This window comes from Mercenaria mercenaria, chromosome 1 (assembly GCF_021730395.1).
Source record: "Mercenaria mercenaria strain notata chromosome 1, MADL_Memer_1, whole genome shotgun sequence".
Classification (NCBI taxonomy): domain Eukaryota; kingdom Metazoa; phylum Mollusca; class Bivalvia; order Venerida; family Veneridae; genus Mercenaria; species Mercenaria mercenaria.
This window is the reverse complement of record NC_069361.1, coordinates 42,294,056-42,318,311: the sequence shown is the minus strand read 5'-3', so window position 1 is coordinate 42,318,311 and position 24,256 is coordinate 42,294,056. Positions and strand designations below refer to the sequence as shown.

The 24,256-nt window shown below is 34.5% G+C and overlaps 1 protein-coding gene and 1 long non-coding RNA gene across 3 annotated transcripts; both read right to left on the bottom strand.

Moving 5' to 3' along the window:
• Window positions 1–11,112: 11,112 nt before the first annotated feature.
• Window positions 11,113–15,536, bottom strand: LOC128557612 (uncharacterized). 2 transcript variants are annotated; one of them, XR_008371267.1, is made up of 4 exons: window positions 15,171–15,536; window positions 14,923–15,049; window positions 11,252–12,190; window positions 11,113–11,171 (listed from the first exon to the last, which is right to left on the bottom strand). It is a non-coding gene; the product is annotated as an uncharacterized LOC128557612 (long non-coding RNA). The 2 variants fall into 2 exon arrangements; XR_008371265.1 differs by having other exon boundaries at window positions 11,252–15,049.
• A 4,837-nt stretch (window positions 15,537–20,373) lies between these two features.
• On the bottom strand, window positions 20,374–22,712 carry LOC128557608 (uncharacterized). Its single transcript, XM_053545158.1, has one exon. The coding sequence runs from the start codon at window positions 21,165–21,167 to the stop codon at window positions 20,457–20,459; it is 711 nt and encodes a 236-aa protein (XP_053401133.1). The 5' UTR covers window positions 21,168–22,712; the 3' UTR covers window positions 20,374–20,456.
• Window positions 22,713–24,256: the final 1,544 nt, after the last annotated feature.

Sequence of the window (24,256 nt, the reverse complement as noted above, 5' to 3'; positions counted from 1 at the left end):
TTGACCTACAAACAAAACATTACATTCGTATGAACGTTTTAATAACAAATAGACTGTTAAGGAAAACAAATGTTTAAGGGATACCTAAATTTAAAGGGAAACTTTACTGAAATTCATTTTTTCCCTTAAAAATCTGCATTACTCTGCAACACTGAAAGTCTGAATCTAAGAGCTACTATGAGATGTACATTAGACTTTATAGTCCCTTAATGACAGTTCTATCTCGTAACCCATATTGGAAATTCAGCGATGTAACATGCAATTTCCATTTTTATTACAATTCACTAACAGGCCTGTGTCCGGAAATACCGTGTTTCTGCACGGGTGTTTCCGGATAACAAGATGTCGTCTGCAAAAAAACAGACAGCATTTTATCTTAAATCAATAGATAATCTTGCTGACATCTTGGTTTTGACGTGTATTGTTTTTAATGTATGCACACTAAATTCTCTTCGATGAGGCTTCCTTTTGTGACGTCATTCTGATTTCACAAATAAAATGTTATTCATTATGTTCATGTTTCTCCCTACATCCCGTATTAACGGTGGTAGATAATATTTGCTGACCTAGAGTCGGAGTATTCCGAATAAAATACTATCTATATCTCGAACAGGCAGGCAAACGGTCTTCTGCGTTTTTATGGTTTGATAAAATAATATATGCCTTACCTATTAGTCCCCAAACGTGGCTGCCTATTTGCCCAAAAGGCCGATTTCGCCAATACTTGTTTGGTTTGAAAATTAATTCTTCAATATAACATGAAATTTCGTGCTAATGTCAGTTTTTTAAACTATCTATTACATGTCATTAATATAGATTTTCTTTAAATTTTCCTTTAATAAAAAACGAATAGCATGATTTTGGTAAAACAATTTCAAGACATTTTAAAGCAAGATAGGCTTTAAGAGTTTGCACTAAATCTTAACAAGTTTTATTTAAGCAGAACAATATTTCTTTAGCATCTAAGTGAGAGAAATCAATACATTAACTTATCAAGGTACAAATTATTTCTACTTGAAATCGTATTGAAATAAACCGAATCCCGATCTGTCTTACATATATTATCCGATTGTCTCTTTTGATTATTTTTTTTACTGATCTTTAAGCCTTAGGTTGATTATGTCCAAATATTTTTTTTTTTAAATAAATGTGCGTTATTATGGTCCCAATAATCGGCATTATGACACGAATTCGTTTTAAAGCTGATTATAATTATAAGGTTCATTCTTATAGTTTTCAATGATAAAACCGATTCATCTTACAGATGTTGGGCATTTTTTTTTGTATACGCCATGAGGAAAAAGAATACGGACATTTTGGCATATTAATATTAAAAATCACATCCAAAATTGTACCAAAAATCCAAGGTAACAACTTTCAACTATACATGACATTTTAGTTAATATAATCAAACATGAAAATCAACAAAATGACCTCCAGTACCCAGACTGGTACCAAAATTAATATCAACTGTCAAAATCCTAGCATTTGATGTACATCCGGACATTGACCAGACACTGAAAACGTGTGTTAGATTTTAAGTTCTGCAGGGCCTACAATTTATTAGCATTAGCTAGAAACAACCATGGCTACACGTCAACAAATAAAAATGAATAAAAAGGTACAAAACTATGTACCATTTGTTATTGTGTTGTGTTGGCTGTTTTACTTGTGCATAATGAATATGTCACAACTGCAATTTATTGTTTGTTACCCATGCTACATGCAATCTGTCTCTCACGTACGCTTTAAATTTCGACTAACTTTCGACATAATTTGCCCGCCTGTCGAAATGTTACTCTGTCATTTTAAGGGTCCTCCAATACAATTCTCAGCCGCAGCAAAAGACATGTTGCTACTAATAAACAATGAGATTTCATCATTGGACTTATGGACTATTGTCAGGAACAAGCCTCCAAGGCAGTATAATCTGCCACCTAGGATCAGTATAATCTGCCACCTAGGAACAGTATAATCTGCCACCAAGGAACAGTTTAATCTGCCACCCAGGAACAGTATAATCTGCCACCTAGGAACAGTATAATCTGCCACCCAGGAACAGTATAATCTGTCACCTAGGAACAGTATAAACTGCCACCTAGGAACAGTATAATCTGCCACCCAGGAACAGTATAATCTGCCACCCAGGAACAGTATAATCTCTGCCACCTAGGAACAGTATAATCTGCCACCCAGGAACAGTATAATCTGCCACCCAGGAACAGTATAATCTGTCACCTAGGAACAGTTTAATCTGCCACCCAGGAACAGTATAATCTGTCACCTTGGAACAGTATAATCTGCCACCCAGGAACAGTATAATCTGTCACTTAGGAATAGTATAATCTGCCACCCAGGAACAGTTTAATCTGCCTCCTAGGAACAGTATAATCTGTCACCTAGGAACTGTATAATCTGCCACCTAAGAACAGTTTAATCTGCCACCAAGGAACAGTTTAATCTGTCACCCAGGAACAGTATAATCTGACACCTAGGAACAGTATAATCTGTCACCTAGGAACAGTATAATCTGTCACCTAGGAACAGTATGTATAATCTGTCACCTAGGAACAGTATAATCTGTCACCTAGGAACAGTATAATCTGTCACCTAAGAACAGTTTAATCTGCCACCTAGGAACAGTATAATCTGCCACCTAGGAACAGTTTAATCTGCCACCTATGACGTGTGTAATCTGCCACCTAGGAATAGTATAACCTTTCACTGGAGTGCAATGCAGTTTTCCATACAGCGTAACTTGAAATTTACATTCAAGCATTTCTTATACGTAGTTTGTTTTAAAAAAAGATCTTTAATTAGAAAAAAGGCCACTGCATTCGCTACGACATATTTGTACATTTTTACTGCGACAATTTTGTATTGGGCAAACCTGCCTACCAGAGACACTGTCTAAATAAATCCAGCAAGTACAGCATTTGTGACACAATGTGAAATGATCTAATGATCTAATTTCTATTGATTATTCGTATCCTTAGTGATGAAATATACGTGCATTCTGGTTTTAAAGAAATATCGCTAACAATTTAAAAGTGTCTTATAAGATGTGGTTTTACAATAGGTCTGCGTGTTTGTTACATCGGGAGTCATAGGTTTATATTTTATCCAAATAACATAAAAATGGACCAGGCAATCGAAAACGTAATATGACATATTGTAGCGAGCTAGTGGCCTTAAGAATTATAACTGGTAGCGTGAATAAGATTACCTAACCCACCTCGGTAGCCTTGTATTGTGTCAATGGATTAGGATATCTGAATCTGAGTATACATGTATTACGTCTGTAGACTGAGTTGAATGTGTCTAAGTAGATTGTGAGGAAACTTCGACAATATGGATCTTTGTAGACTATGAGTGACGCGCAGACTAAGGCAACAAGTTCACCTTGGTATATGTTGTGTTGGTTCCTTAAAGGACTTACAAGAATTACTCAGATAGAAAGGGTTGGTCTCCACAGGGCATTTGGGAAATGTACTACACTTTGCATTAATTAATTAAGTGAATACAACAATAGAATTCTAAGAATAAAATGATTTATTTATTTATTCTCTAACAAATACTCAATGAGTGACTAAAATTCTTGATTCAACAAAGTGAAAATATCACAACAATAAATAGTACAAATACGGTATCTTATAAGACTTACAATGTCACAAGCTTCGAACAAAATACGCGAAAATGCACGGTCAGGCACTACTAAAAATATCACGTGAAAATACAAGGAATCTGTCAACAATTAACAGGACAAGAAATACAGAAGTCTATGATAAAGCAGTTCTCTTATATCTGTAGTGCACGAACCTAGACTTTTAAATTCTCTTTGAAATACTGTGAAAATTCTATCAGTCAGCCTTAAAATGTTTAATACAAAATAAATAAACAGTCTGATATTTGAGACAGATTAAAGAATTAATGACCTTTAAAGGTTTCTGATTTATTGTGATAAATATGGTAGCCGGCCTTGAACTCTTGGAAATAAACTTAATCTGAATTTCTGATGTCAACTAACAAGAATTTGCCCTTAGATGTTTTTGAATTGTGGAGACCCCGAAATCGGGAACAACGGGTATATATACCCAAGACCTCCAAGGTGCACTAAAACCAAAAGTGGGTACGCCGCAAATTTGTGCGGGTACGCAAAAATGCAACAAATGCACCAAAAGCAAATGCGTACAAGACGCCAACGTCATTGGCTAAAAATGTACACAAACAAAATTTGCGCACCGGCAACCAGTATTCAGAGTCGGCAACCATAATTTACGATAAAATTACACTAAAATAATTAGACTTTAGCTTGATACATTAGAAATTATGATAATCTATCACATTCTTACAGCATAAGTTCTTTTGTAGCTCATCTTTCTGTCTATTTGCCTTCAAAACAAAATGGTGACCTTCTGTCGTTGCTAAGGGGAAAGTTACCGTGACACCGTTTAATAACAACCCGGAAGTAAATGTAAATTTGTAAATAAAGCAAGATTTCCTCGTAAATACATCTGATAAGCAGTTAAATACATCATGACCTGAAGGTAGTAAAAGAGCCTTACAGAAATGATCCAAAGATTACAATGCTACCTGGTTCATTATGCAAAAATCGATCTCTAAGTGGACTTCACAAATTCGGATACACACGTTCGGATAACCAATAAACAGCTTAAAATACCTAACATAGCATAATTTCTACACTAAATTGGTATCATATACCATACATTAAAGTAACAATAAATATCATGTATAGTACAATATCTGAGGCATTACAATATATTGACTTTCTTGCATCGAATATTGTTATATTTTTACAAACAATAAATTGACCTTTCGAACAAAAATAATACACGTTAATAATTTAATGGAATTCAATCAAAATAAAATGTAGCTCTTTGCGAACTGGTGATAATATTACATTCTTTCTAAAGATCTAATGTGTTAACACTATGTATTCGTTGGTGGTAACTAAAACAAATGATGTCATTAAGTCAGCTTCAGATTTGGGGTTATCTTTAACCAATAGAAAATATCTACATTTTATTTTTACCATATGATAAACAATTAAAGTTAATTAACAACTCTGGAGAGTTTTTCCTCAAAGTTGCAGTTACAATGATATAAAATCAGATTTAATATATTAAATATGAATCGAAGGAATCGAATGTGCAGGACTACATTAACACTCTCTAGAACTCTTCTCTCGCCCTTCTGAAAAAAATAACCAACTAGAACCAAGAATTCAACAATATATCACTGAATCAACACACATTTAACTACATTAATACAAAAATGAAGAAAACATTTCAGAAAATACCGCGGGAACGGACCTGTGATTCCATGATATGACCCAATCGTCATATCGAACGGTCCGATAAAAAGGTCGACAATTGTACTTTTTCTAAGCCTTATCCCTGTTTAATATCATCATTGTCGTCGTCGTTGGCAAGCCATGACATTGACGACACATAGTTTTCATCAAGAGATTTAATAGCCAAAACGAATGTTGGAGACAGACAATCCGGTGTTAGAGTTAACAAAGAATACTGCGACAAATGATGTGATTTGATTGGTATTTCTCTCCTATACCAACCAATTGGACTGGGTTTAAGGCCCGGCATACTTATGCATTTTTCCATCTACTGTACAATATATCCTTGTAAAATCGAGATTCCGTCGGCAGGTGAAGTGCTAAAAATCTATTTAAGTTTCTCATCTTTTTCAGAAGTCCCTTTCATATTTAATGGTTCCGACGTGAATACACTCAGTCTATTATTATGTCTATGAGGGGTTCTGAACTTCAGTTTCCAGACGCGGTATGTCCGCATAATTTGGCATGCGTCGACCTATATTTCTTAAATCCATCCTCAGTGAATCTCTTTCTCGAATATACCTTTGTTCTGCAGCGTTCCGGTGTTTTGAAAGCACTTTTTCTTGAAGTTTAAGCCTAAATGATAAATTCATATTTAATACTTTTGTTTTATCAATCGAATTTGCGTCCAGTTTATTGTAGATATCTGGTATACATGCATTGTTTACCGGCGGAGGAATTTTGCCGGACATTCCCGCACTTACTCCTTTAATGGGACGTCATCTTCAACAATTAACTGTATGTATACTATATGTAGTAGTTCCGTATGAATTCGCATTTTCTTGAGTAAATCTTTCTTTTTTCATCTTCATACTTACATGTTTTTTTTTCCGATTCTTTTTATATTCCATATACCTTTTTATGTATGTATTTTTTTATATAATAAACCTATATCCTTTTATTGAATAATTCCAAGTATTTACAACGCTTTTAAATCATTTTCAAGTATTTGTGCATTTAAGTTAAATGCATGTTTGTGAGATTGAGAATCAACTTTCTAAGTCTGTGTTTCTTTAAAATAAAGTTTAACCTTTTCCTCGCTGCTAACATTAAGCCAAATTTATAGGTTTCGATTTCAAGTGGATGGTTATACAGCTGAAATGCATTAAATCTATTTATAATATATAATAATATATATAACGCGCTTTTCTTATTTTTTACGATAGTTTAATCCGCTTTTTGTTTAGCGTGTCTCGTTCACTGTTTTCCCTTTTTCAGTTTCCATTGTTTGCTGTGAAAGAGTTTAGGCAAGTGTCGAAATACAAACAGACAACAGCATGTTCAAATAATCCGTATTTCTATGGTCAGTGTCCAAACTTAGTAAGAAGCTTTGACATTCAATTGTCCGATTGTAAAGGAGTTAATGACTGGGGTAAAAGAAACTCATTTGACATCTGCGCAGCTTAACGGAGCGTGGTTCTTATTCTTTTATAATTCACACGCTGCATGCGATTTCAGTTCATCAATTCTCCGTAATTGCTAAGTTAAAATTGACTAAAATAAAAGATAACATTTACTCTAGGTAATGATGTTTAAAGAAATCTGTTGTTAAAAGCTAATAGTTTTTATAATATACTTTAATTTTAAAATGTAACACATTTGCGAGAGGGAAAACTTTACCATTAAGATAAATGTGAGAACAACAAATAGAAGTTTGTGGAAATCATTTGTATATTTGAGTGTGTACATATAACATTAATACATCTATTTAACAAATCCGGTTGTAGTTTCATAACATACGTTGATAAATGTGAACACGTTAAGTCCATTGTCCTTTCGATTTTATTTTCCCATTCATATTCAAATCAAATAAAATCATATCAAATGTGTCTCCAACTTTATCATTGTTTGTAAATGCATCGTGTGTATCAGTTAGGAGATGAATTGATGTACCCAAGTCTATAAATTCAGATGATTTATCATCGTGTATATTTATCCGAATAGAAATGGTGACAAATTTTCCTCCTTCCTTAATCCCCTTTTAGTCCAGCAAAACAATAACATCAGTCTTGGCCAACAGGTTACTTAGTCTTCACGTGGGAAAATATCAATAAATAGGAGGTTGAAATGACAGTGTTTATAAAAAGTTTAAAGATTTAACATGAGATTCCTTGATAAAACAATATTCAAATGTTGACTGGTTTGGTAGACATATATCCAAAGTTATTGAATACCGACATTTGATCGATACAACTGGCCTAGAACAAACACTTACAGTTCCGGCCTTTTTAATGGCGTTCGAATTTACTATTAAGTAAAAACGCTCTATAAAGCAAACGCACGAATTCAGACGGCTTGTAGAAGGGTGTACGGGCTATTTTTGTATTTCGGTAACAAAACATGGTGTTAGGAGTTCCAACATTTATGTTTAACAACATTAAACACATGTGACTACCAAACATAATAATTTTAATTTGTATCAAATTAATCAAATGTATATGCAATCAATAAAATTTATATCTAACCAATCAATGGTAACAACCTACAACGGCGACTGAACCGTTCGTATTTGTTTTGTATTATTAATCGAACCAATGAAATAAGAGACTGGTATCAATGTATCTGTCGATCACATGGAACAATCGATTACACTAAATCTTGTAATTTACTGCCCTTAAGTTTGGTTTTATGGTAAACTGTTCACATATCAAGATCTATTGTATTTCCAAGATTGTAAAATTGTGATTTTGCAGTGTGCTAACTGTTATATTTCATCATCTAACACAAATAAATCCATTGACAGCAATAAACGCGTCATTCTCCGAAATTAACTGTATCAATTTTTTTTTATAAAATTCGGAGCAGAAATTGGTCACAGCTTCACATAAATGTCAATATACAAATACATATGATATAAAGTATATGTTTAAAATGCAGATGTGGAGGCCCTGTGAACAGAGGCCTAATACAGTATACTTGAAACAAACAAACTTCTTATTACACAACGTTAAGATATACTGGTGGAGGCTGACCTAACCGCCGAACCTGGGATCAGAATTCAACGGAGATCAGGTATACAAAAAACAGACATACAGAATCAGTGACTACGTTAAACGTTTATATATGACACATACACATTTCACAGTTCTGGAAAACAGACACTGTCATGTCCATACATCAACATGTGAAAACTGCCAATATTCCATGTGAAGCTGTAACGCTGAAGGGAAGGAAGGTGAAGGCTGAACTTGAACACATAAGATGTACCTGAAATTATAAAGAAAAGGAGAACACAAGCAAAATAAGGGGAGTGGAGGGTGGGATATTAAACATCAGCAAGTATAAACAATCGAGGATTCCTTCGATAAGAAGCAAAATCAACCCTCGCATCTATTTGCAAACGACCTTCTTCTTCCATGTGCAAAACTGAAAGGACCCAAAAGGAGATTAAATCGCAACAAGTATATTAATATACCAACAAGACATAAGTTAAAGCGGGCCCTTACAACAGGATAAGAGCTCCTTCAGTAACAGGTTTTGAATGGTAATCATTAAAAACACATTACTGAAGATAGCTTGGCACAGAAATAATAATACTAAAAAGAACAACCCAAGACAGTTGTATGAATACATAACTTTTACTATCAATAATTTTACTATAGCAAGCAATTAGTATCTAATTTCGTTTAAATTAATGGTTGGCAGAAATTGGTCACAGCTTCAAATAAATGTCAATATACAAATACATATGTCATTTGATATAAAGTATATGTTTAAAATGCAGATGTGGAGGCCCTGTGAACAGAGGCCTAATACAGTATACTTGAAACAAACAAACTTCTTATTACACAACGTTAAGATATACTGGTGGAGGCTGACCTAACCGCCACATGTCGAGAATTTGGAACAACGTGGAAAATTCTTGACAACCGCCACCAGTATAGCGAAGCAAACCCTGCCTGAGAAGCTGTGCCTTAACAATTTTCTGCTAAAAAGGACTGACGCTTGTTTTGCAGAGTGAATAAAAACAAAATATTTCCAAAATATGACAAGTGCACCCCATCCCTGTTGAAGAGACCCGTCACGGATTCGACGATTTCTGGTTGACGAACGTATCCACCAATGTATTTAAAAAACAAACAACAAACAAATGAGCAGCGAAATTATTAACGCGTTTTCTAGCTCTCTCTTATGAAAAATAAGTTAATTACTCATGAATAACAATGATACCTTGATTGTCTTCAAAAGGAAACAAGTGTAAGATTAATGGTTTAACTTGCCGCCATTTCATACCATCCTGACTCTGACACAGTATGGTCGCATTATGACGCTGCATAACAAGTTGAGAACCCTCAGCTGATTCCTTGTCGTAAAGAAATACCGACTTTATAATTGAACATCCAACTATCCAAATATGGGTAGGACGCACTGAAAAGCTGAAAACAATTGTCAACAAAAAAGGGCAACATATGGCAGGTACAAAGAAACTGCTTATAGGCTTAAGATCTGAGTGACAACAGCTGACGTGAGAGGATTCTAATGTAAGATTTAAGTGCACTTGAATCCGGGGCGCAACGCCCCATTCTTGTAATATCGTAAGCAGTCATGCTGCTGTTGCAGCACCTACTCTAAATAAATGTGGTTTATATGGAATGGCAGTCAAAGATTTCTTTAGAACACACTACACTGACAGCGTATGACGGGTAGACCGTTTAAATAAACAAACAAATAACTAGTTTGAAGCACTAGATGGTCGAACAACCATATATCTTTCTATTAAATCCAGGGGTCAAGTAGAACAATGTGTAAGGTTGTAAATAAATAGCTACTCCTTCGCCTTTTTTCTGATCGTCCTTTGAAGAATGAAGAATTATGAAGAAGTACACCAATACTTACAATACTTACGTCTCCCTCACATAATGCGTGACCTTTAGCACTTATATTCGAGGAGTTTGAGTTCGTGTGTACAAGCTCACATATCCTTAAAAATCAAAATGGTCAGGGAAATTACTGCTGAAAACTGTAATGCCTAAAATATAGAAGAGCAAACAGTATTTGTCACCTGTATAAGTTTACGAAGTAAATCAAGCGTTATAGGTTGCCTGATGTCAATTGTCCGATGCAACCTATCAAAACTGATAAGCATTCAACGTAACATAAATCTTTAAGTAAGATATTCAAGACTATTTATTTTACAATAGAAGAAATGTCCGAGATATACAGACATGTTGTATGACGAGCTACATTCTTGATTAAAAGATGGGCTAAAAGTGCAGTAAGGTGCAAGTCGTCTGTGCATGCAAGTAAAGCTGACACGATCGCATAGAAACCACTACTAAATCGTCTAGAAAGGGAATGGCTCTGTTACAGAAATTAAAAGATCTTTTTTTTTTTTTTTTTTTTTTTTTTTGCTACGGGTATGTTAAGGCATTTATCTATAAAACAGAACAAATTGGTCACACATTCCCTGAATTAGAGCGAGCCAAACAAACATAATTATCCAAGTAATAAAACAGCCTTTCGGATTTCCTCTTGTACCGGACCAGCTATTGTAATAAATTAGCAAACTTTTCCCAATGGCAGCAAAGATTGCACACTCATAGGTAACGTCTTGTCAGTAAAATAATCCCCTCCTAATTTAAAGGCTAATACTTTCAAAATCATAATTATGAACCTCAAAAGGCGAAAGGCAGATTTGATGCCAACTTTAGCCATTTCGCAATATTGCACTAATGAAACAATAGCTCCGTCACTCTGTCTAAAGAAGTGTACTGAACTGAGGAAGAAGACGTATCAATAAATCATTCAAACTTGAACCTGCGGGGTTCCCTTCGGGAAGGAAAGATGGTGTATAATCCTCGAGCTACCATCTTTTTGGCCACAAGACTGATCGCGGATTGCCTGAAATTTGGAACAGGCATTTCTTAAAAAGGAAACCGCAATTCTGCTTAACTGCTCTTCCTACATACTAGTAACTTTCTCATTAGCTACAGCAGAGTTTTGCCTAACGGAAATTAAAGTTTGACTGAAGTTTGGACTCTAGGGCGCTGGTTTTGTAATCGAAACCCTTTGTTAGAACCCTCTAAAAATTCAGCTGCCACTTATTTATTTGGATATAAAGAAAGATAGACTTGTAATACTGCTAAGTCAATAAGGGCTTTGGTGAGGGAATGTAGGTTTAAGTGACCCTCTTTGAGATGCCGGTTTTGGCTATCTGAAGATTCCACGAGGTCCAAGTGACGAGTACCTAGAACGATATTGATTGGTAGCTACTAGTGATTCTGAAAAATAAATAAATACTTCCTAGAGTGCTTCCCATGACAACGCGTACAGCTATGTTCTTATACACAAGCAAATTTGGTACAAATACCTTGAAAACTAGTCATAACATTTTCTTGCGCACGGTATATATAGATACTCATGTACATTAAGGACCGGCAATGAATCTATCTTTTGGCCGGAGCCTTTGACTTAAATTTTAGCTATCAGTCTGCTTCAGTAACAAGAAAACTCTGACCTTGACTGTTATTAATGTGATCTGAGCGTAACAATACTGTTTACTCTATGAATTCGCCATTAACCATTGTAATTTAAACATTTGCTGAAACGTGGTCTCCAAAGTCGTTATAAATGATCTACATCGGAGCCAACTCACCATTTTATTCAACACTGTCTGACAGTGCTGCGAATCATCAGCCAAAATGCCCCTTCGCTGCGCAAACACGGAACAATGGTATTCTGCAACAAGGCTCACCACAGCCACAAGTTGTTGCGGGTTCAGATTAACCGGTTGCGGGGCTGAAACGGCTGGGTAGCGTTGCGGTGTGGCTGTACCATCTGGACTGTGTTGCGGAACTTCTTGGGTTTTGACGTTGTCTAGAAATATTCAATTGTATACTTGAAAATTTGGCAAAAAGTATATTAATATATGTAAATTTTGTCTCTAGCCCGTTATAACCTTTGAGATAGAAAGGAAAATATGACAAATTTGCAATTTGGCAGCACATCAATTCGAAATCATGTCACCAGCATACACAATGTCTATAGTGGGCATTCAGACAATAAGACTGAAATGGTCAATCATTTAACAAATGGGCTAAAATAAGTTCATCAATATACATTAGTCATGAATTCAAAATCTAATGACCATACAACACAATGAATATAATGAGCAACTCTCTCTTTTATGATAAAACATAGCCAAAAGGGCAAGCACAGTTCATCAATATACATTAATCATAAATTAAAAAATCCGATTACCATCCCAACACAAAGTATATAATCGGCAACCATCCGTTTACCACCAAACACAAATTATATAATCGGCAACCATTTTGTTAATGATAGAACAGAGTCAAATGGGCTAAACACAGTTCCTCAATATACATTAATGTTAAATTCAAAATCCGGTTACCATCAAACACAATGGATATAATCGGCAACCTATTCTTTTATGATTGAACATAGCCAAATGGGCTAAACACAGTTCATCAATATACATTTATCATAAATTCAAAATCCGGTTACCATCCAACACAATGGATATAATCGGCTAAAATAAGTTCATCAAAATACATTAATCATAAATTCAAAATCCGATTACAATCCAACACAATGCATATAATCCGAAACCTTTTTTAAAAAATGATTGAACATAGCCAAATGGGCTAAACACAGTTCATCAATGTACATTAACCATAGAATCAAAATCCGGTTACCATCCAACAAAAGGGATATAATCGGCAACCTATTTTTTTATTTTTTTTATTATTATTAAATGATCGAACATAGCCAAATGGGCTAAACACAGTTCATCGATGTAAAATAATCATAAATTCAATATCTGGTTACCATCCAACACAATGGATAAAATCGGCAAACTTTTTTTTTTTTTTTTTTTTTTTTTTTTGAAATTATCGAACATAGCCAAATGGGCTAAACACAGTTCATCGATGTAAAATAATCATAAATTCAATATCTGGTTACAATCCAACACAATGCATATAATCCGAAACCTTTTTAAAAAATGACTGAACATAGCCAAATGGGCTAAACACAGTTCATCAACGTACATTAACCATAGAATCAAAATCCGGTTACCATCCAACACAATGAATATAATGGGCAACCTTTTTTTTTTCTTTTTTTTTTTCAGAGTTCATCAATATACATTAATCATAGATTCAAAATCCGGTTACCATCCAACACAATGGATATACTTGGCAACCATTTTTTTTTTTTGAAATGATCAGACATAGCCAAATGGGCGAAACACAGTCATTATACATTAATCATGAATTCAAAATCAAGTACCATCCATCACAATAGAGATAATAGCAATTTTCGTAACTTTCTCTTTTTTTTATTAGAAATGATCGAACATAGCCAAATTGGCGAAACACAGTAAATATACATTAATCATAAATTCAAAATCAAGTACCATCCAACACAACGGAGAAAACAGCAACTTTCTTAACTTTCTCTTTTTTTATTAGAAATGATCGAACATAGCCAAATGGGCGGAACACAGTCAATACACATTAATCATAAATTCAAATTCCAGTACCATCCAACACAATGGAGATAATAGCAACTTTCTTGACTTTCTCTTTTTTTATTACAAACGATCGAACGTAGCCAAATGGGCGAAACAGTCGATACACATTAATCATAAATTCAAAATCAAGTACCATTCAACACAATGGAGATAACAGCAACTTTCTTAACTTTCTCTTTTTTTTTTTATTAGAAACGATCGAACATATAGCCAAATGGGCGAAACACAGTCAATATACATTAATCATAAATTCAAAATCAAATACCATCCAACACAATGGAGATAATAGCAACTTTCTCTTTATCCCAATGCAGTAATCATAAATTCAAAATCCAGTTACAAACCAATACAAAGGGTAAGGATGGCACTCTTTTTCCTAAGGCAGTACCGGCTGATACAATCAGACATTAGCAATTGGGCTAACTATAGATTATGATCTGAAAAACAGTCATCCTTCTACAAATGACAATAAGTTATAACTACATTTTTTTTTTTTGTAGGAAGCCAACTTGTTTTATATTTATTCATTTGATTGTTTTATTAACAATACTTCTATACAAACCATATACATTAGCCATCAGGACTAAAAACAAACATACTGCAAGAAACGGTGGTATATTGAAAAGTGAAACTACTTGTTTTCCTCACACATGCGCACTTAATTACTTGATCCGTGCTCATGAAAATTTAACTTTGCTTAATATATATGTGAAATGGAAGTTTAATTACTTCACTTTAGAAGAAAATACTTTTCAGCGAGATTAAATCTGATAAAGTTGCTTAAACCCTACTCTGTTTGTAAGCAGGTATCATGAATAATAGACTCTTCCACGTGTTTATTGTACTACATATATAGTTTAACAGATTCATGAATAACTCGCCACTTGTATACAGAAATCGTCTGCTACACTGCTAGCAGTGATGTTTACACATGTCTATTTTTAACCCTGCATTACAAAGGAATGCATTGTTATCAAAATTCGCGTGGGAAACCACATATTTACCTACATAAATTTGCAAGACATATTACCAATTTAATAATTCATATTACCTTCGGATATCGACTTGCTCTTTTACCTCTCGTTTAAGTGTACACCTTCCAGTAACACACAAATAAACACCTCAACACTCCAGGATTAAATTGTAGCAGGTCACAAAACAAATAGTCATTATGATAACTGCAAAGTATAATAGAAAAGCTATTAATCAATTTAATGTTTAAATCCTTCGGTAATTACACAGATATATCCGTACAATAAATACAACTATATTAAATTTAAGCAAATAATACAAGCCTACCTCCCTGCTATATAAACTGCATAACTTACAGATTTAAATCACTCAACAAAAATCTCAAAATACTATTTAAGTATTCTCTCACAATATCTAAATGCGCATAGAATAATTAAATCCATATATTAAACATCAGCAAGTATAAACAATCGAGGATTCCTTCGATAAGAAGCAAAATCAACCCTCGCATCTATTTGCAAACGACCTTCTTCTTCCATGTGCAAAACTGAAAGGACCCAAAAGGAGATTAAATCGCAACAAGTATATTAATATACCAACAAGACATAAGCTAAAGCGGGCCCTTACAACAGGATAAGAGCTCCTTCAGTAACAGGTTTTGAATGGTAATCATTAAAAACACATTAGAGTATATCTGGGTGTATTCTGGTATATTTAGTGTGGGGATGAGATATTTTGTTCCACTGAAAAGATATACTGAATGTATTTCCCCAACAAACTGTCTTTATTGTTATTTCCAGAGACATCAATCCGAATATTTAGACTCTCTTATCTCCCTTATCGTACAAATTGACCAAAAAAAGAGAGATAAATAGCGGAAAAATTACATTTAATTACGACGAGAACGGTTTTATGTTTTTAGTATGTAAGAAGAAGTCACCTACAGACGACACATATATTGACTACCAAACTAGGAGCATAAGGACCGGTATAAAAGTATAAAACTGATGTAGCTAACAAGTTCAGCCGACAATCCAGAGACCCTCCTCTTCAGATGCGTTGAATGAATCTAATGATGAAAAAGGAAAATAAGAAAACCTTGAATCCAGTCAAGCTAGTTTAAATGTCGACGACTGCAATTGAACATGTACGGAAAGAGAACCTGTTAGAGACAAATGGGTTGGAAGTCTGAAGTAGACTTAAAAATGGCAAATATTTACTTTGCAATAATTTTGTTTATAGCATTAATAAACAGATGAAAGTTTGCAGCACTGTCTTTAGCTGCTGAATTTACATTCGTGCACATTTTCATTTTAATATGTGCTTTTACGAGAGAAAAATTAGCAATTAGCATTTTAAAGTCTAAGTTTAGATTTCAGACTTTATGATAAATGGGAACCTCTTTTATACCATTCTACACAGACGATAGAACTGTGAAATAATATATTTATGCTTATAAAAATAGAATGGTTTTGCATTTCACTCCATGATAAAAGTTTACTGAATGTCTACAGGTATGATTACTAGAACGTTCCGACTTAATTTTATTCATGATACCATATACATGTACATTGTCATATTGACATTCAAGATGTCTGGTGTCTTCTGTCGTATCTGGAATAAACTGATGTTATGTCAATTGATAATACTTAAAAATTAATGCAAGTGAACAATCACAAATCCCCTTTTAAGGAGTATAAATCTTTGATGAAATAGGAAAATAAAAAAAAACTAGAACTCAAGTGTCTACTGCAATAGTACTTTGGTTCAGAAGAAGAGCCTATTATTGGTGTGGGTACCACTTTTATATCATTCTCTCATGTTTTCCCTATGCCAGACCTCTGATGCTTACATTCACAATCGATGAACAATTAAACATCTTTGATCGTTCCTTAAGTATAATATAGAATAGTTTACATGACAGATTAAAATACGTCGTCAACGAAAAGTTAGCTTTTGTTTATACTACGATTAAAATCTTCACGTTTTGAGGGGAATCAGTGGCGCTATGGTTAGCAGGTTGGACTAAAACCCAGCGGTCCGGGTTCGATTCCCGAATAGTGTTCAGTGCTGTATGATTAACTTAAAGTGGTATTGCTTCCAGCAGTATCGCCCTAAACTGGATGTCTCCTGCTGTAGGCAGTAAGTTGTTCATCCTTTTCCACGTTAAACAACGGGAAACCATTTGTTTTACTTAACGTAAGTGAAACATACATGTTTTGCAGGACAGTTTAATATTTATTTTTGTTGTTTTCAATCGAGCGAAGATGAGCATGATATGTACTTATATGATGACGAATGCTGAAGAAACAATATTTTAATCACATAAATGTACAATGTACATATAAGACACACCTAGTGCGTGAGAGTAATTTGTGCGAAATTAGTTGGTCTATTAACCTACATATCATAACATTGCTTACTTTATGACAAAAATGTCCTAACCGTTGGTATATTTATTCAAACCCGCCTACTGTTGACCCTTAAACATTTATGAAACTGGAACTGGAAATTTTTAAGCCAAAATGAATTCTTTATTCGCTTTTATCGTGATTTAATTTGCTATTCTTGTTTGAAAGCAGTTTTCAATCTTCTTATCCAGACTGAAAATTAAGCACTTTAACAAGCAATTTCCATTATTACAACCATTCACTAACATTTCCGTATCCGGAAATGCAATGTTTCTGCACAATTGTCTCCGTTTAACATGATACTGTCGTCTGCAAAATCACGACAACACTACATCCTGAATCAATACATATTCTTGCTGACATCGTGGTTAACAACGCGTTTGACGTTCGTTATTTATGCATCTGGAAAGTGCAAGCTAAATGTAATCCAGAAACTTTTAAAGGAGGGTCATACCTAAGCCATCCTTTTATGAGACGACAAAATCAGATGAATATGGCAAAAAAAGCTAAAACAAAATGATTTGATACCACAATGTACTGAAAGAATTAATTACAACTATGCATATCAAAGTAATTTTCATCTGAAAGCTTTTTTAAACGTTTTGATTTATCGTCACAGTATGCATCATAAATGGAGGCACCAAGGTCGCAAGAAAATTGTGACCCTAGTTATCACAGGGCGTGCGGGACACTAGTAAACATAACAGACAAATACCACTTTAACAAAAGTACCGGCAATGATGAAAGTTTCCTATAATGCAATTCTCAGACGTACAAAAAAGGAATAACAGTAATTATGGCAAAATTAATTCCTTTTTCTTACAGAGCAACAGTTATACACGCTTGACTCAGTAAGCATTGGAATACCAACCTCCGCGATGTAATCATTTAAGACAATGAACAGAGGATGTCATTGATGTAGATTGATACAGTGGTGGATAGGCCAGTATGGTGACAAATATATGACTAAAGTATGGAAAAATACATTTTGTTTAATCATTAACGCATGTGACTCAGTAAACATAGAATTGCGACTCTCTGCAAAGGAAAATGTTACGGGAGTTTCTGCAAAAATATATTGATGATAGATAACCAGTATGGTAATGGATATATGAAATAAAGAAGGATTTCCTTTGTCAAGGAGTAAAACCTATTCGTCCCAACATATTTACATTTGAAACATTTAAACTCAAATCAAGTCACAATATATAGAATGTACGTCTAATATTTCGTACAATCCTTGTCTACAGTATTCACTTACAGTTTACGTTTCACGAATACTTTGTTTTGTATAAAAGACGTTTAAAACCCCTCTAAAGCTTTTAGTTTGCCATAATGGTGAGACAAATCAATATTTGTCTTATTAATGCCACAGGGGTGTTTACATTGCAAAAGATATTTACTTGAAGTCATATGAACATCCAAGAGGTTGTCAGCCCTAACTGAAATGGATCGAATCCAGCTTTGTATTTACATTAAATTGTTCGATTGTCTCTTTTGATCGGTTCTTTTTTTTTATTGATGTTTAGGGTCGGCTGTGCACCAAAACGTCTAGGTCCCGCCAATATGACAAGAATTATATATGTACCTGATTTTAAGGTTTATTCTAATACTGTCAATGACAAAACTGATTGATCTTGAGTTACTGTATACGTGCTATAAATTTAGAATAAAAACTATTCTTCATCTTTATTGTGTTCAATCCATTCTCCAGCTTGAGCATAATGAAAATGTCACTATTGCACAATACTGATTAAGAATGCAGGCTATCAACCAACTAAGTACTAGTACGATCTTGTACCAAAGATCACAATGCAGTCTACCACACAGTAGGCCTACACATTAAACTTTGACACACAGGCCAACTCAAAAACAAATCAGTGTGGTGAAAACATATTACAAAATATAATTAAAAAACAGTATAGGACATACTTCCCTATTGTTGGGAAAAACAGCCACCACAACAAAAACAAAACTAAACGAAAACAGCATTATATTCAAACTATGTATCACATTATTCATGGCTCATTAGATTTCATATGAGCCGTGCCATGGGAAAACCAACATAGTGGCTTTGTGACCAGCATGGATCCAGACCAGCCTGCGCATCCGCGCAGTCTGGTCAGGATCCATGCTGTTCGCTTTCAAAGCCTATTGCAATTAGGGAAACTGTTAGCGAACAGCATGGATCCTGACCAGACTGCGCGGATGCGCAGGCTGGTCTGGATCCATGCTGGTCGCAATGTCACTATATTGGTTTTTCCATGACACGGCTCATATAAAGACGACCTGGAGAGCTAAATATTGACGTATCTGATACCATTATTATTACAGTTTAAGGCATTAAGTACCCGGTCAAATGGTACAAGTTTATCGGATCTTTTACAGGATGGATTTCCTTTCCCATTTTCTTCCCATTTATGAACTTTGCATAATGGATTTGTCAGTAGTAAGGATATATCGATTGATTAATTGTAATCCGGGTTGATTTGGGAAAACCACAACAACAATAGTATTGTTCTGCCATATAAATTCGTTTTGTATACAGTAAACATAAGCATAATGATTGAAACACTATTTTTCATAATGACAAATGAGCCGTGCCATAAGGAAACCAACATAGTGGCTTTGCGACCAGCATGGATCCAGACCAGCCTGCGCATCCGCGCAGTCTGGTCAGGATCCATGCTGTTCGCTAACAGTATCTCTAATTTCAATAGGCTTTAAAAGCGAACAGCATGGATCCTGACCAGACTGCGCAAAGCCATTGTGCTGGTTTTCTCATGGCACGGCTCAAATGGTTATTATATACTTAATCAAAAGTAAAAGCGATTCAACCAAACCAAGCCTTCTATCATTTTGCTTGTTTGCCATTTTTGTATGCTTCTAAAGGATCTTTTTATAGATTTTACTGATAATTCTTATTACTAAAATTAAAAGTTGTAAAACACATGTGCGTTTTGGAAAAATACAAAAGTGTCATTTTAACAATCACAGAACTCTTCTTTCATCGTTTAGAAGTCTTTCTGTTATTAACCTTTATACCAATAAGCTAGCAAAATTCCTTAATCAGTAACACGTTTAAAAAAATCCATTGGAAATAGATGAAGAACACACTGCACAGAATAACGACGGGTATCTAATTATGTGAAACTATACAATTGCTATATTCAGTACGGACAAAATAATCTAATAATTCACATCAAACAGTTTTTATATCGTCGTCATCGTCGCCATCGTCGTCGGTAAGCCAGGACTTTGACGACACATAGTTATCATCTAGAGATTTCATAACCGGAAGTAATGTTCGAGACAAAGATTCCTCCCCTGGAGGTGACAGAGAGTCTTGTCCTAAATAATGTGATTTTATTGGTACCACTCTCCTATACCTGTCACTTGGTCTAGGCCTCAAGTCCGGCATACTCATGCCTTTCTTCATCGACTGGTGGACATCCTGGTAAAAGCTGGATTTCGTCGGCAGGTGATGTGTTAAGAATCTATCACAGAATGGTTTATCATCTTTTTCAGAAATTCCTTTCATATCTAAAGGTTCTGTTGTGAATACACAATCATGTTTTTGAGAGGTTTTTGCTTTCCTTCCTTTACGCAATGTTTTCACTTTTGTTTCTAAACGCGGTATGTCCGCATAATTTGGCATTCGTCGGCATATATTTCTTAAATCCATCCGCAATTTGTCTTTTTCACGTGTATACCTTTGTTCTGCAGCATTTCTGTATTTGGAGAGCACTTTTTCCTGCAGTTTAAGTCTAAATGACAATTGCATATTTAGTACTTTTGTTTTTTCTATCGCATTTGCGTCCAGTTTATTGTAAATATCCGGCAAACATGCGTTGTTTACGGGCGGAGGAATTCGATCAGACATTCCTTGACGTATGCCTTCATGCACCGTCATTTTAAACAAAACATCTTTCTTGACTATATTAAAGTAATTTCATATAATTAATATTCACATCTTCGCTCTATCTGTTCATATACACATCTGATATTTTACAAGATATTTTCTATTACTTTTTATTCCTTATTCCTTCGTATGTATGTATACATTTAACTTTGCCTGTATAAATCATAGGCCTTTACAACGTTTTTAAATCATTTTCAAGTGTTTGTGCATTTTAGTAATATTTAACTTTCCATTTAATTGCATGTCTAAGAAGTGGAAGCACTCAACTGTCATATACTCAATGTCAGCTTATGTTTACTTTTAATTGCGTATTTTCTTCGCTCTTAGCTTTCATCTGAGATGAAAGTCTATTTTACATTTGTGTACCTTTTTAATTGCACAGGTTTCAATTTCAGTTGTGTGGTTTTAAAGCTGAAACGCTCTGAATCATTGAATATATAAAGGCGTTTTCACCTTTTTTTACGATCCGCAAAGATTCAAAAAATATCTTCTGGAACGTGTCTCTTATTAAAGTAATAGTCTCGATTTCAGTATGCAGTGATTGCTGTGACAAAGTGTAGGCAACTGGTGAAATACAAACAGAAAACTGCACGTTTAAATAATCCTCATTTCTATTGTTAAGAATGTTTATGTTTGTAAATTAAAAGTCAAACGTCTAACATAATACACAACTTTGCATATACTTTTCAGCCTGTAAATTAGTCCACTTTATTTATCACGATGAATAAATATATGTACGTAAAGTAAGTCATACTACAAACAAATAGCGCAGCTGAACATAGCGTTTTGATAAATGCTCTAGTAAAACCTTCGGGTATTAATCTCAAAAACAATTTTTTTTGTGCTTTACAAAGACTCTGGCAAAGAATAACTTCTCGAGCTGGAAAATTGATTGACAATTAAACACGAACTGTATTTAATTGTATGCATTTCTCTACATTGACTTTAGACTTCGCTCCAAGACATCCGGTTGCTGTTTTCATAACATACGTTGATAAATGTGCTAACGTTAACTCCCTCATCCTTTCACAGTTATTTTCTCTTCCATTATTCCATTATTAAAGAATAGATATGAGAAATATCCAAGATTTCATATTGTTTATAAATGCATCTGTCTATTAGTTAGGAGATAAATTGATAAATCAAACTCTATAAATTAAGGTAATTTATCACCGTTTATGTCTATCCATAAAGAAATTTCGTCACATTCTGCTCCTTCCTTAATCCGCCTTTAGTCCAACAAAATAACACCACAGCCTTGGTCAATAGGTTACCTAGACTGCACGTGGGAAAATGTCTACAAATTAGAGATCGAAAGTACAGCGAACAGTTTATCAATAGTTCATACGTCATTAATACAAATATTCTTGTTGCTTCTCGTGTGAGAAGAGGGATTCTCTGCTGATAGATAAATGTTCTGAAACAAATACTTAAAACACTAAATATCGCTTTGTAAAACTCATAAATAGGCGGCAAAACGCGTTCTTCAGTATATTTGTGCCAAAACTACAAGAAATTTTCTTCTTTATAAGGAAGTCAGGCTTGCAAACGTTCAGATGTTATACCCAGGTGTCTGATGTTTCAGTGTTAAAAATCGTACTTCCAATAAACCTTGATTATGAATACGGACTCAATTTTCGCTCTCGCTTGCTAAAGGAAGGTGTTAGCCAGTGATGTTGACTTCATGATGGGAAGGAGACACAGAGACTGCACTAGAATAACAAACAGAAACGTCATGACCAATAGTTACAACCTATCCCGGCTGCTAACCCATTCATTTTCCATTTCTTTTGTATATTAATCAAAACAATGACATAAGATTCTGGTTTTACATTATTTCAATGCGGCTGGGTGGGGGGGGGGGGGGTTATCTTTCAATCATGTGAAACTAGCAATGACACTGATTATTTTGAAACTCCTGACGGATTTAACTCTTAATCTCTTAATGACTGGCAGAAAATCTTGCTAGAAATTAAGTTGGTCAATTTCAAAATCATTTCGGAAACAATCATTCAAATGCTGGAGATACAGGACCGGCCACATGGTCTCCAACCTTCATGACATTGGCTCTGACGCGTTTGACGAAGCTTGTAACCCGGTGATAATAAATGAATTTACATTTTTCTTCTTAGAGAAAAGTTAATGGCAAAACAATCAGGACATTCCTCAAGATACAGTCTTGCTACATTTTGACAGAAACTTTAAATTACAACAACAACTCTTGTACAATTAAGATGTATGTACAGAATGGAGAAACCAAAGTCATATTTCACAGAAGTTCGTAAGTTTCATCTACGCATGAAATTTTGCAACAAGTTTTTTTCATAGGCTATAAATAACATCATCTCAAAAATGGATCCTCAAATCAATGTTTGAAAATAAACTTCTCGTATGTAATACCCTAATATATGGAGCACTAGTATATAATGAAGACACAATCCAGTCTGGTAAACGATTTACGGAGAATGGAACTACCAGTTAAGTATATGATACAAACAGGAACGGTCGTGTTAGAAGAGAGCTGAATAAAATCCAAAACCTTAGTTGTATTTGTGTTTATCCTGAAGGTTTGAATTATTATTGAAATACAGATAGCAAGAAATTACTTTCTTTTCATTCACATATCCATTGCATTTACATTTTAACCTAACTTGCATTAAGTATAATTGCCATGAAATTTATTTTTCTGATTAATGACTGGTGTACAATTGCTCCTGTATAATATCGCGTCAAACATGCCCACAAAAACATACTTTTATTTTATTGACTATTATGAATTAATAATTACATGCTTTGAAACAGAACTACTTCTCCTGTTACTTTCTAAACTGATTAACGAGAACAACGCGATGATTTGAAAATAATGCATATGATTAATTATTAATGAAAACAGTTAAAATATAGATCCTCTAATACAGGACCAACCTTAAAGGAATATTTGAGCCGTGCCATGGGAAAACCAACATAGTGGCTTTGCGACCAGCATAGATCCAGACCAGCCTGCGCATCCGCGCAGTCTGGTCAGGATCCATGCTGTTCGCTAACAGTTTCTCCAATTCAAATAGGCTTTAAAAGCGAAC

Excerpts from the sequence above, each read along its gene's own strand:
- LOC128557608 (XM_053545158.1), bottom strand. The coding sequence starts at position 21,167 with ATGACGGTGCATGAAGGCATACGTCAAGGAATGTCTGATCGAATTCCT.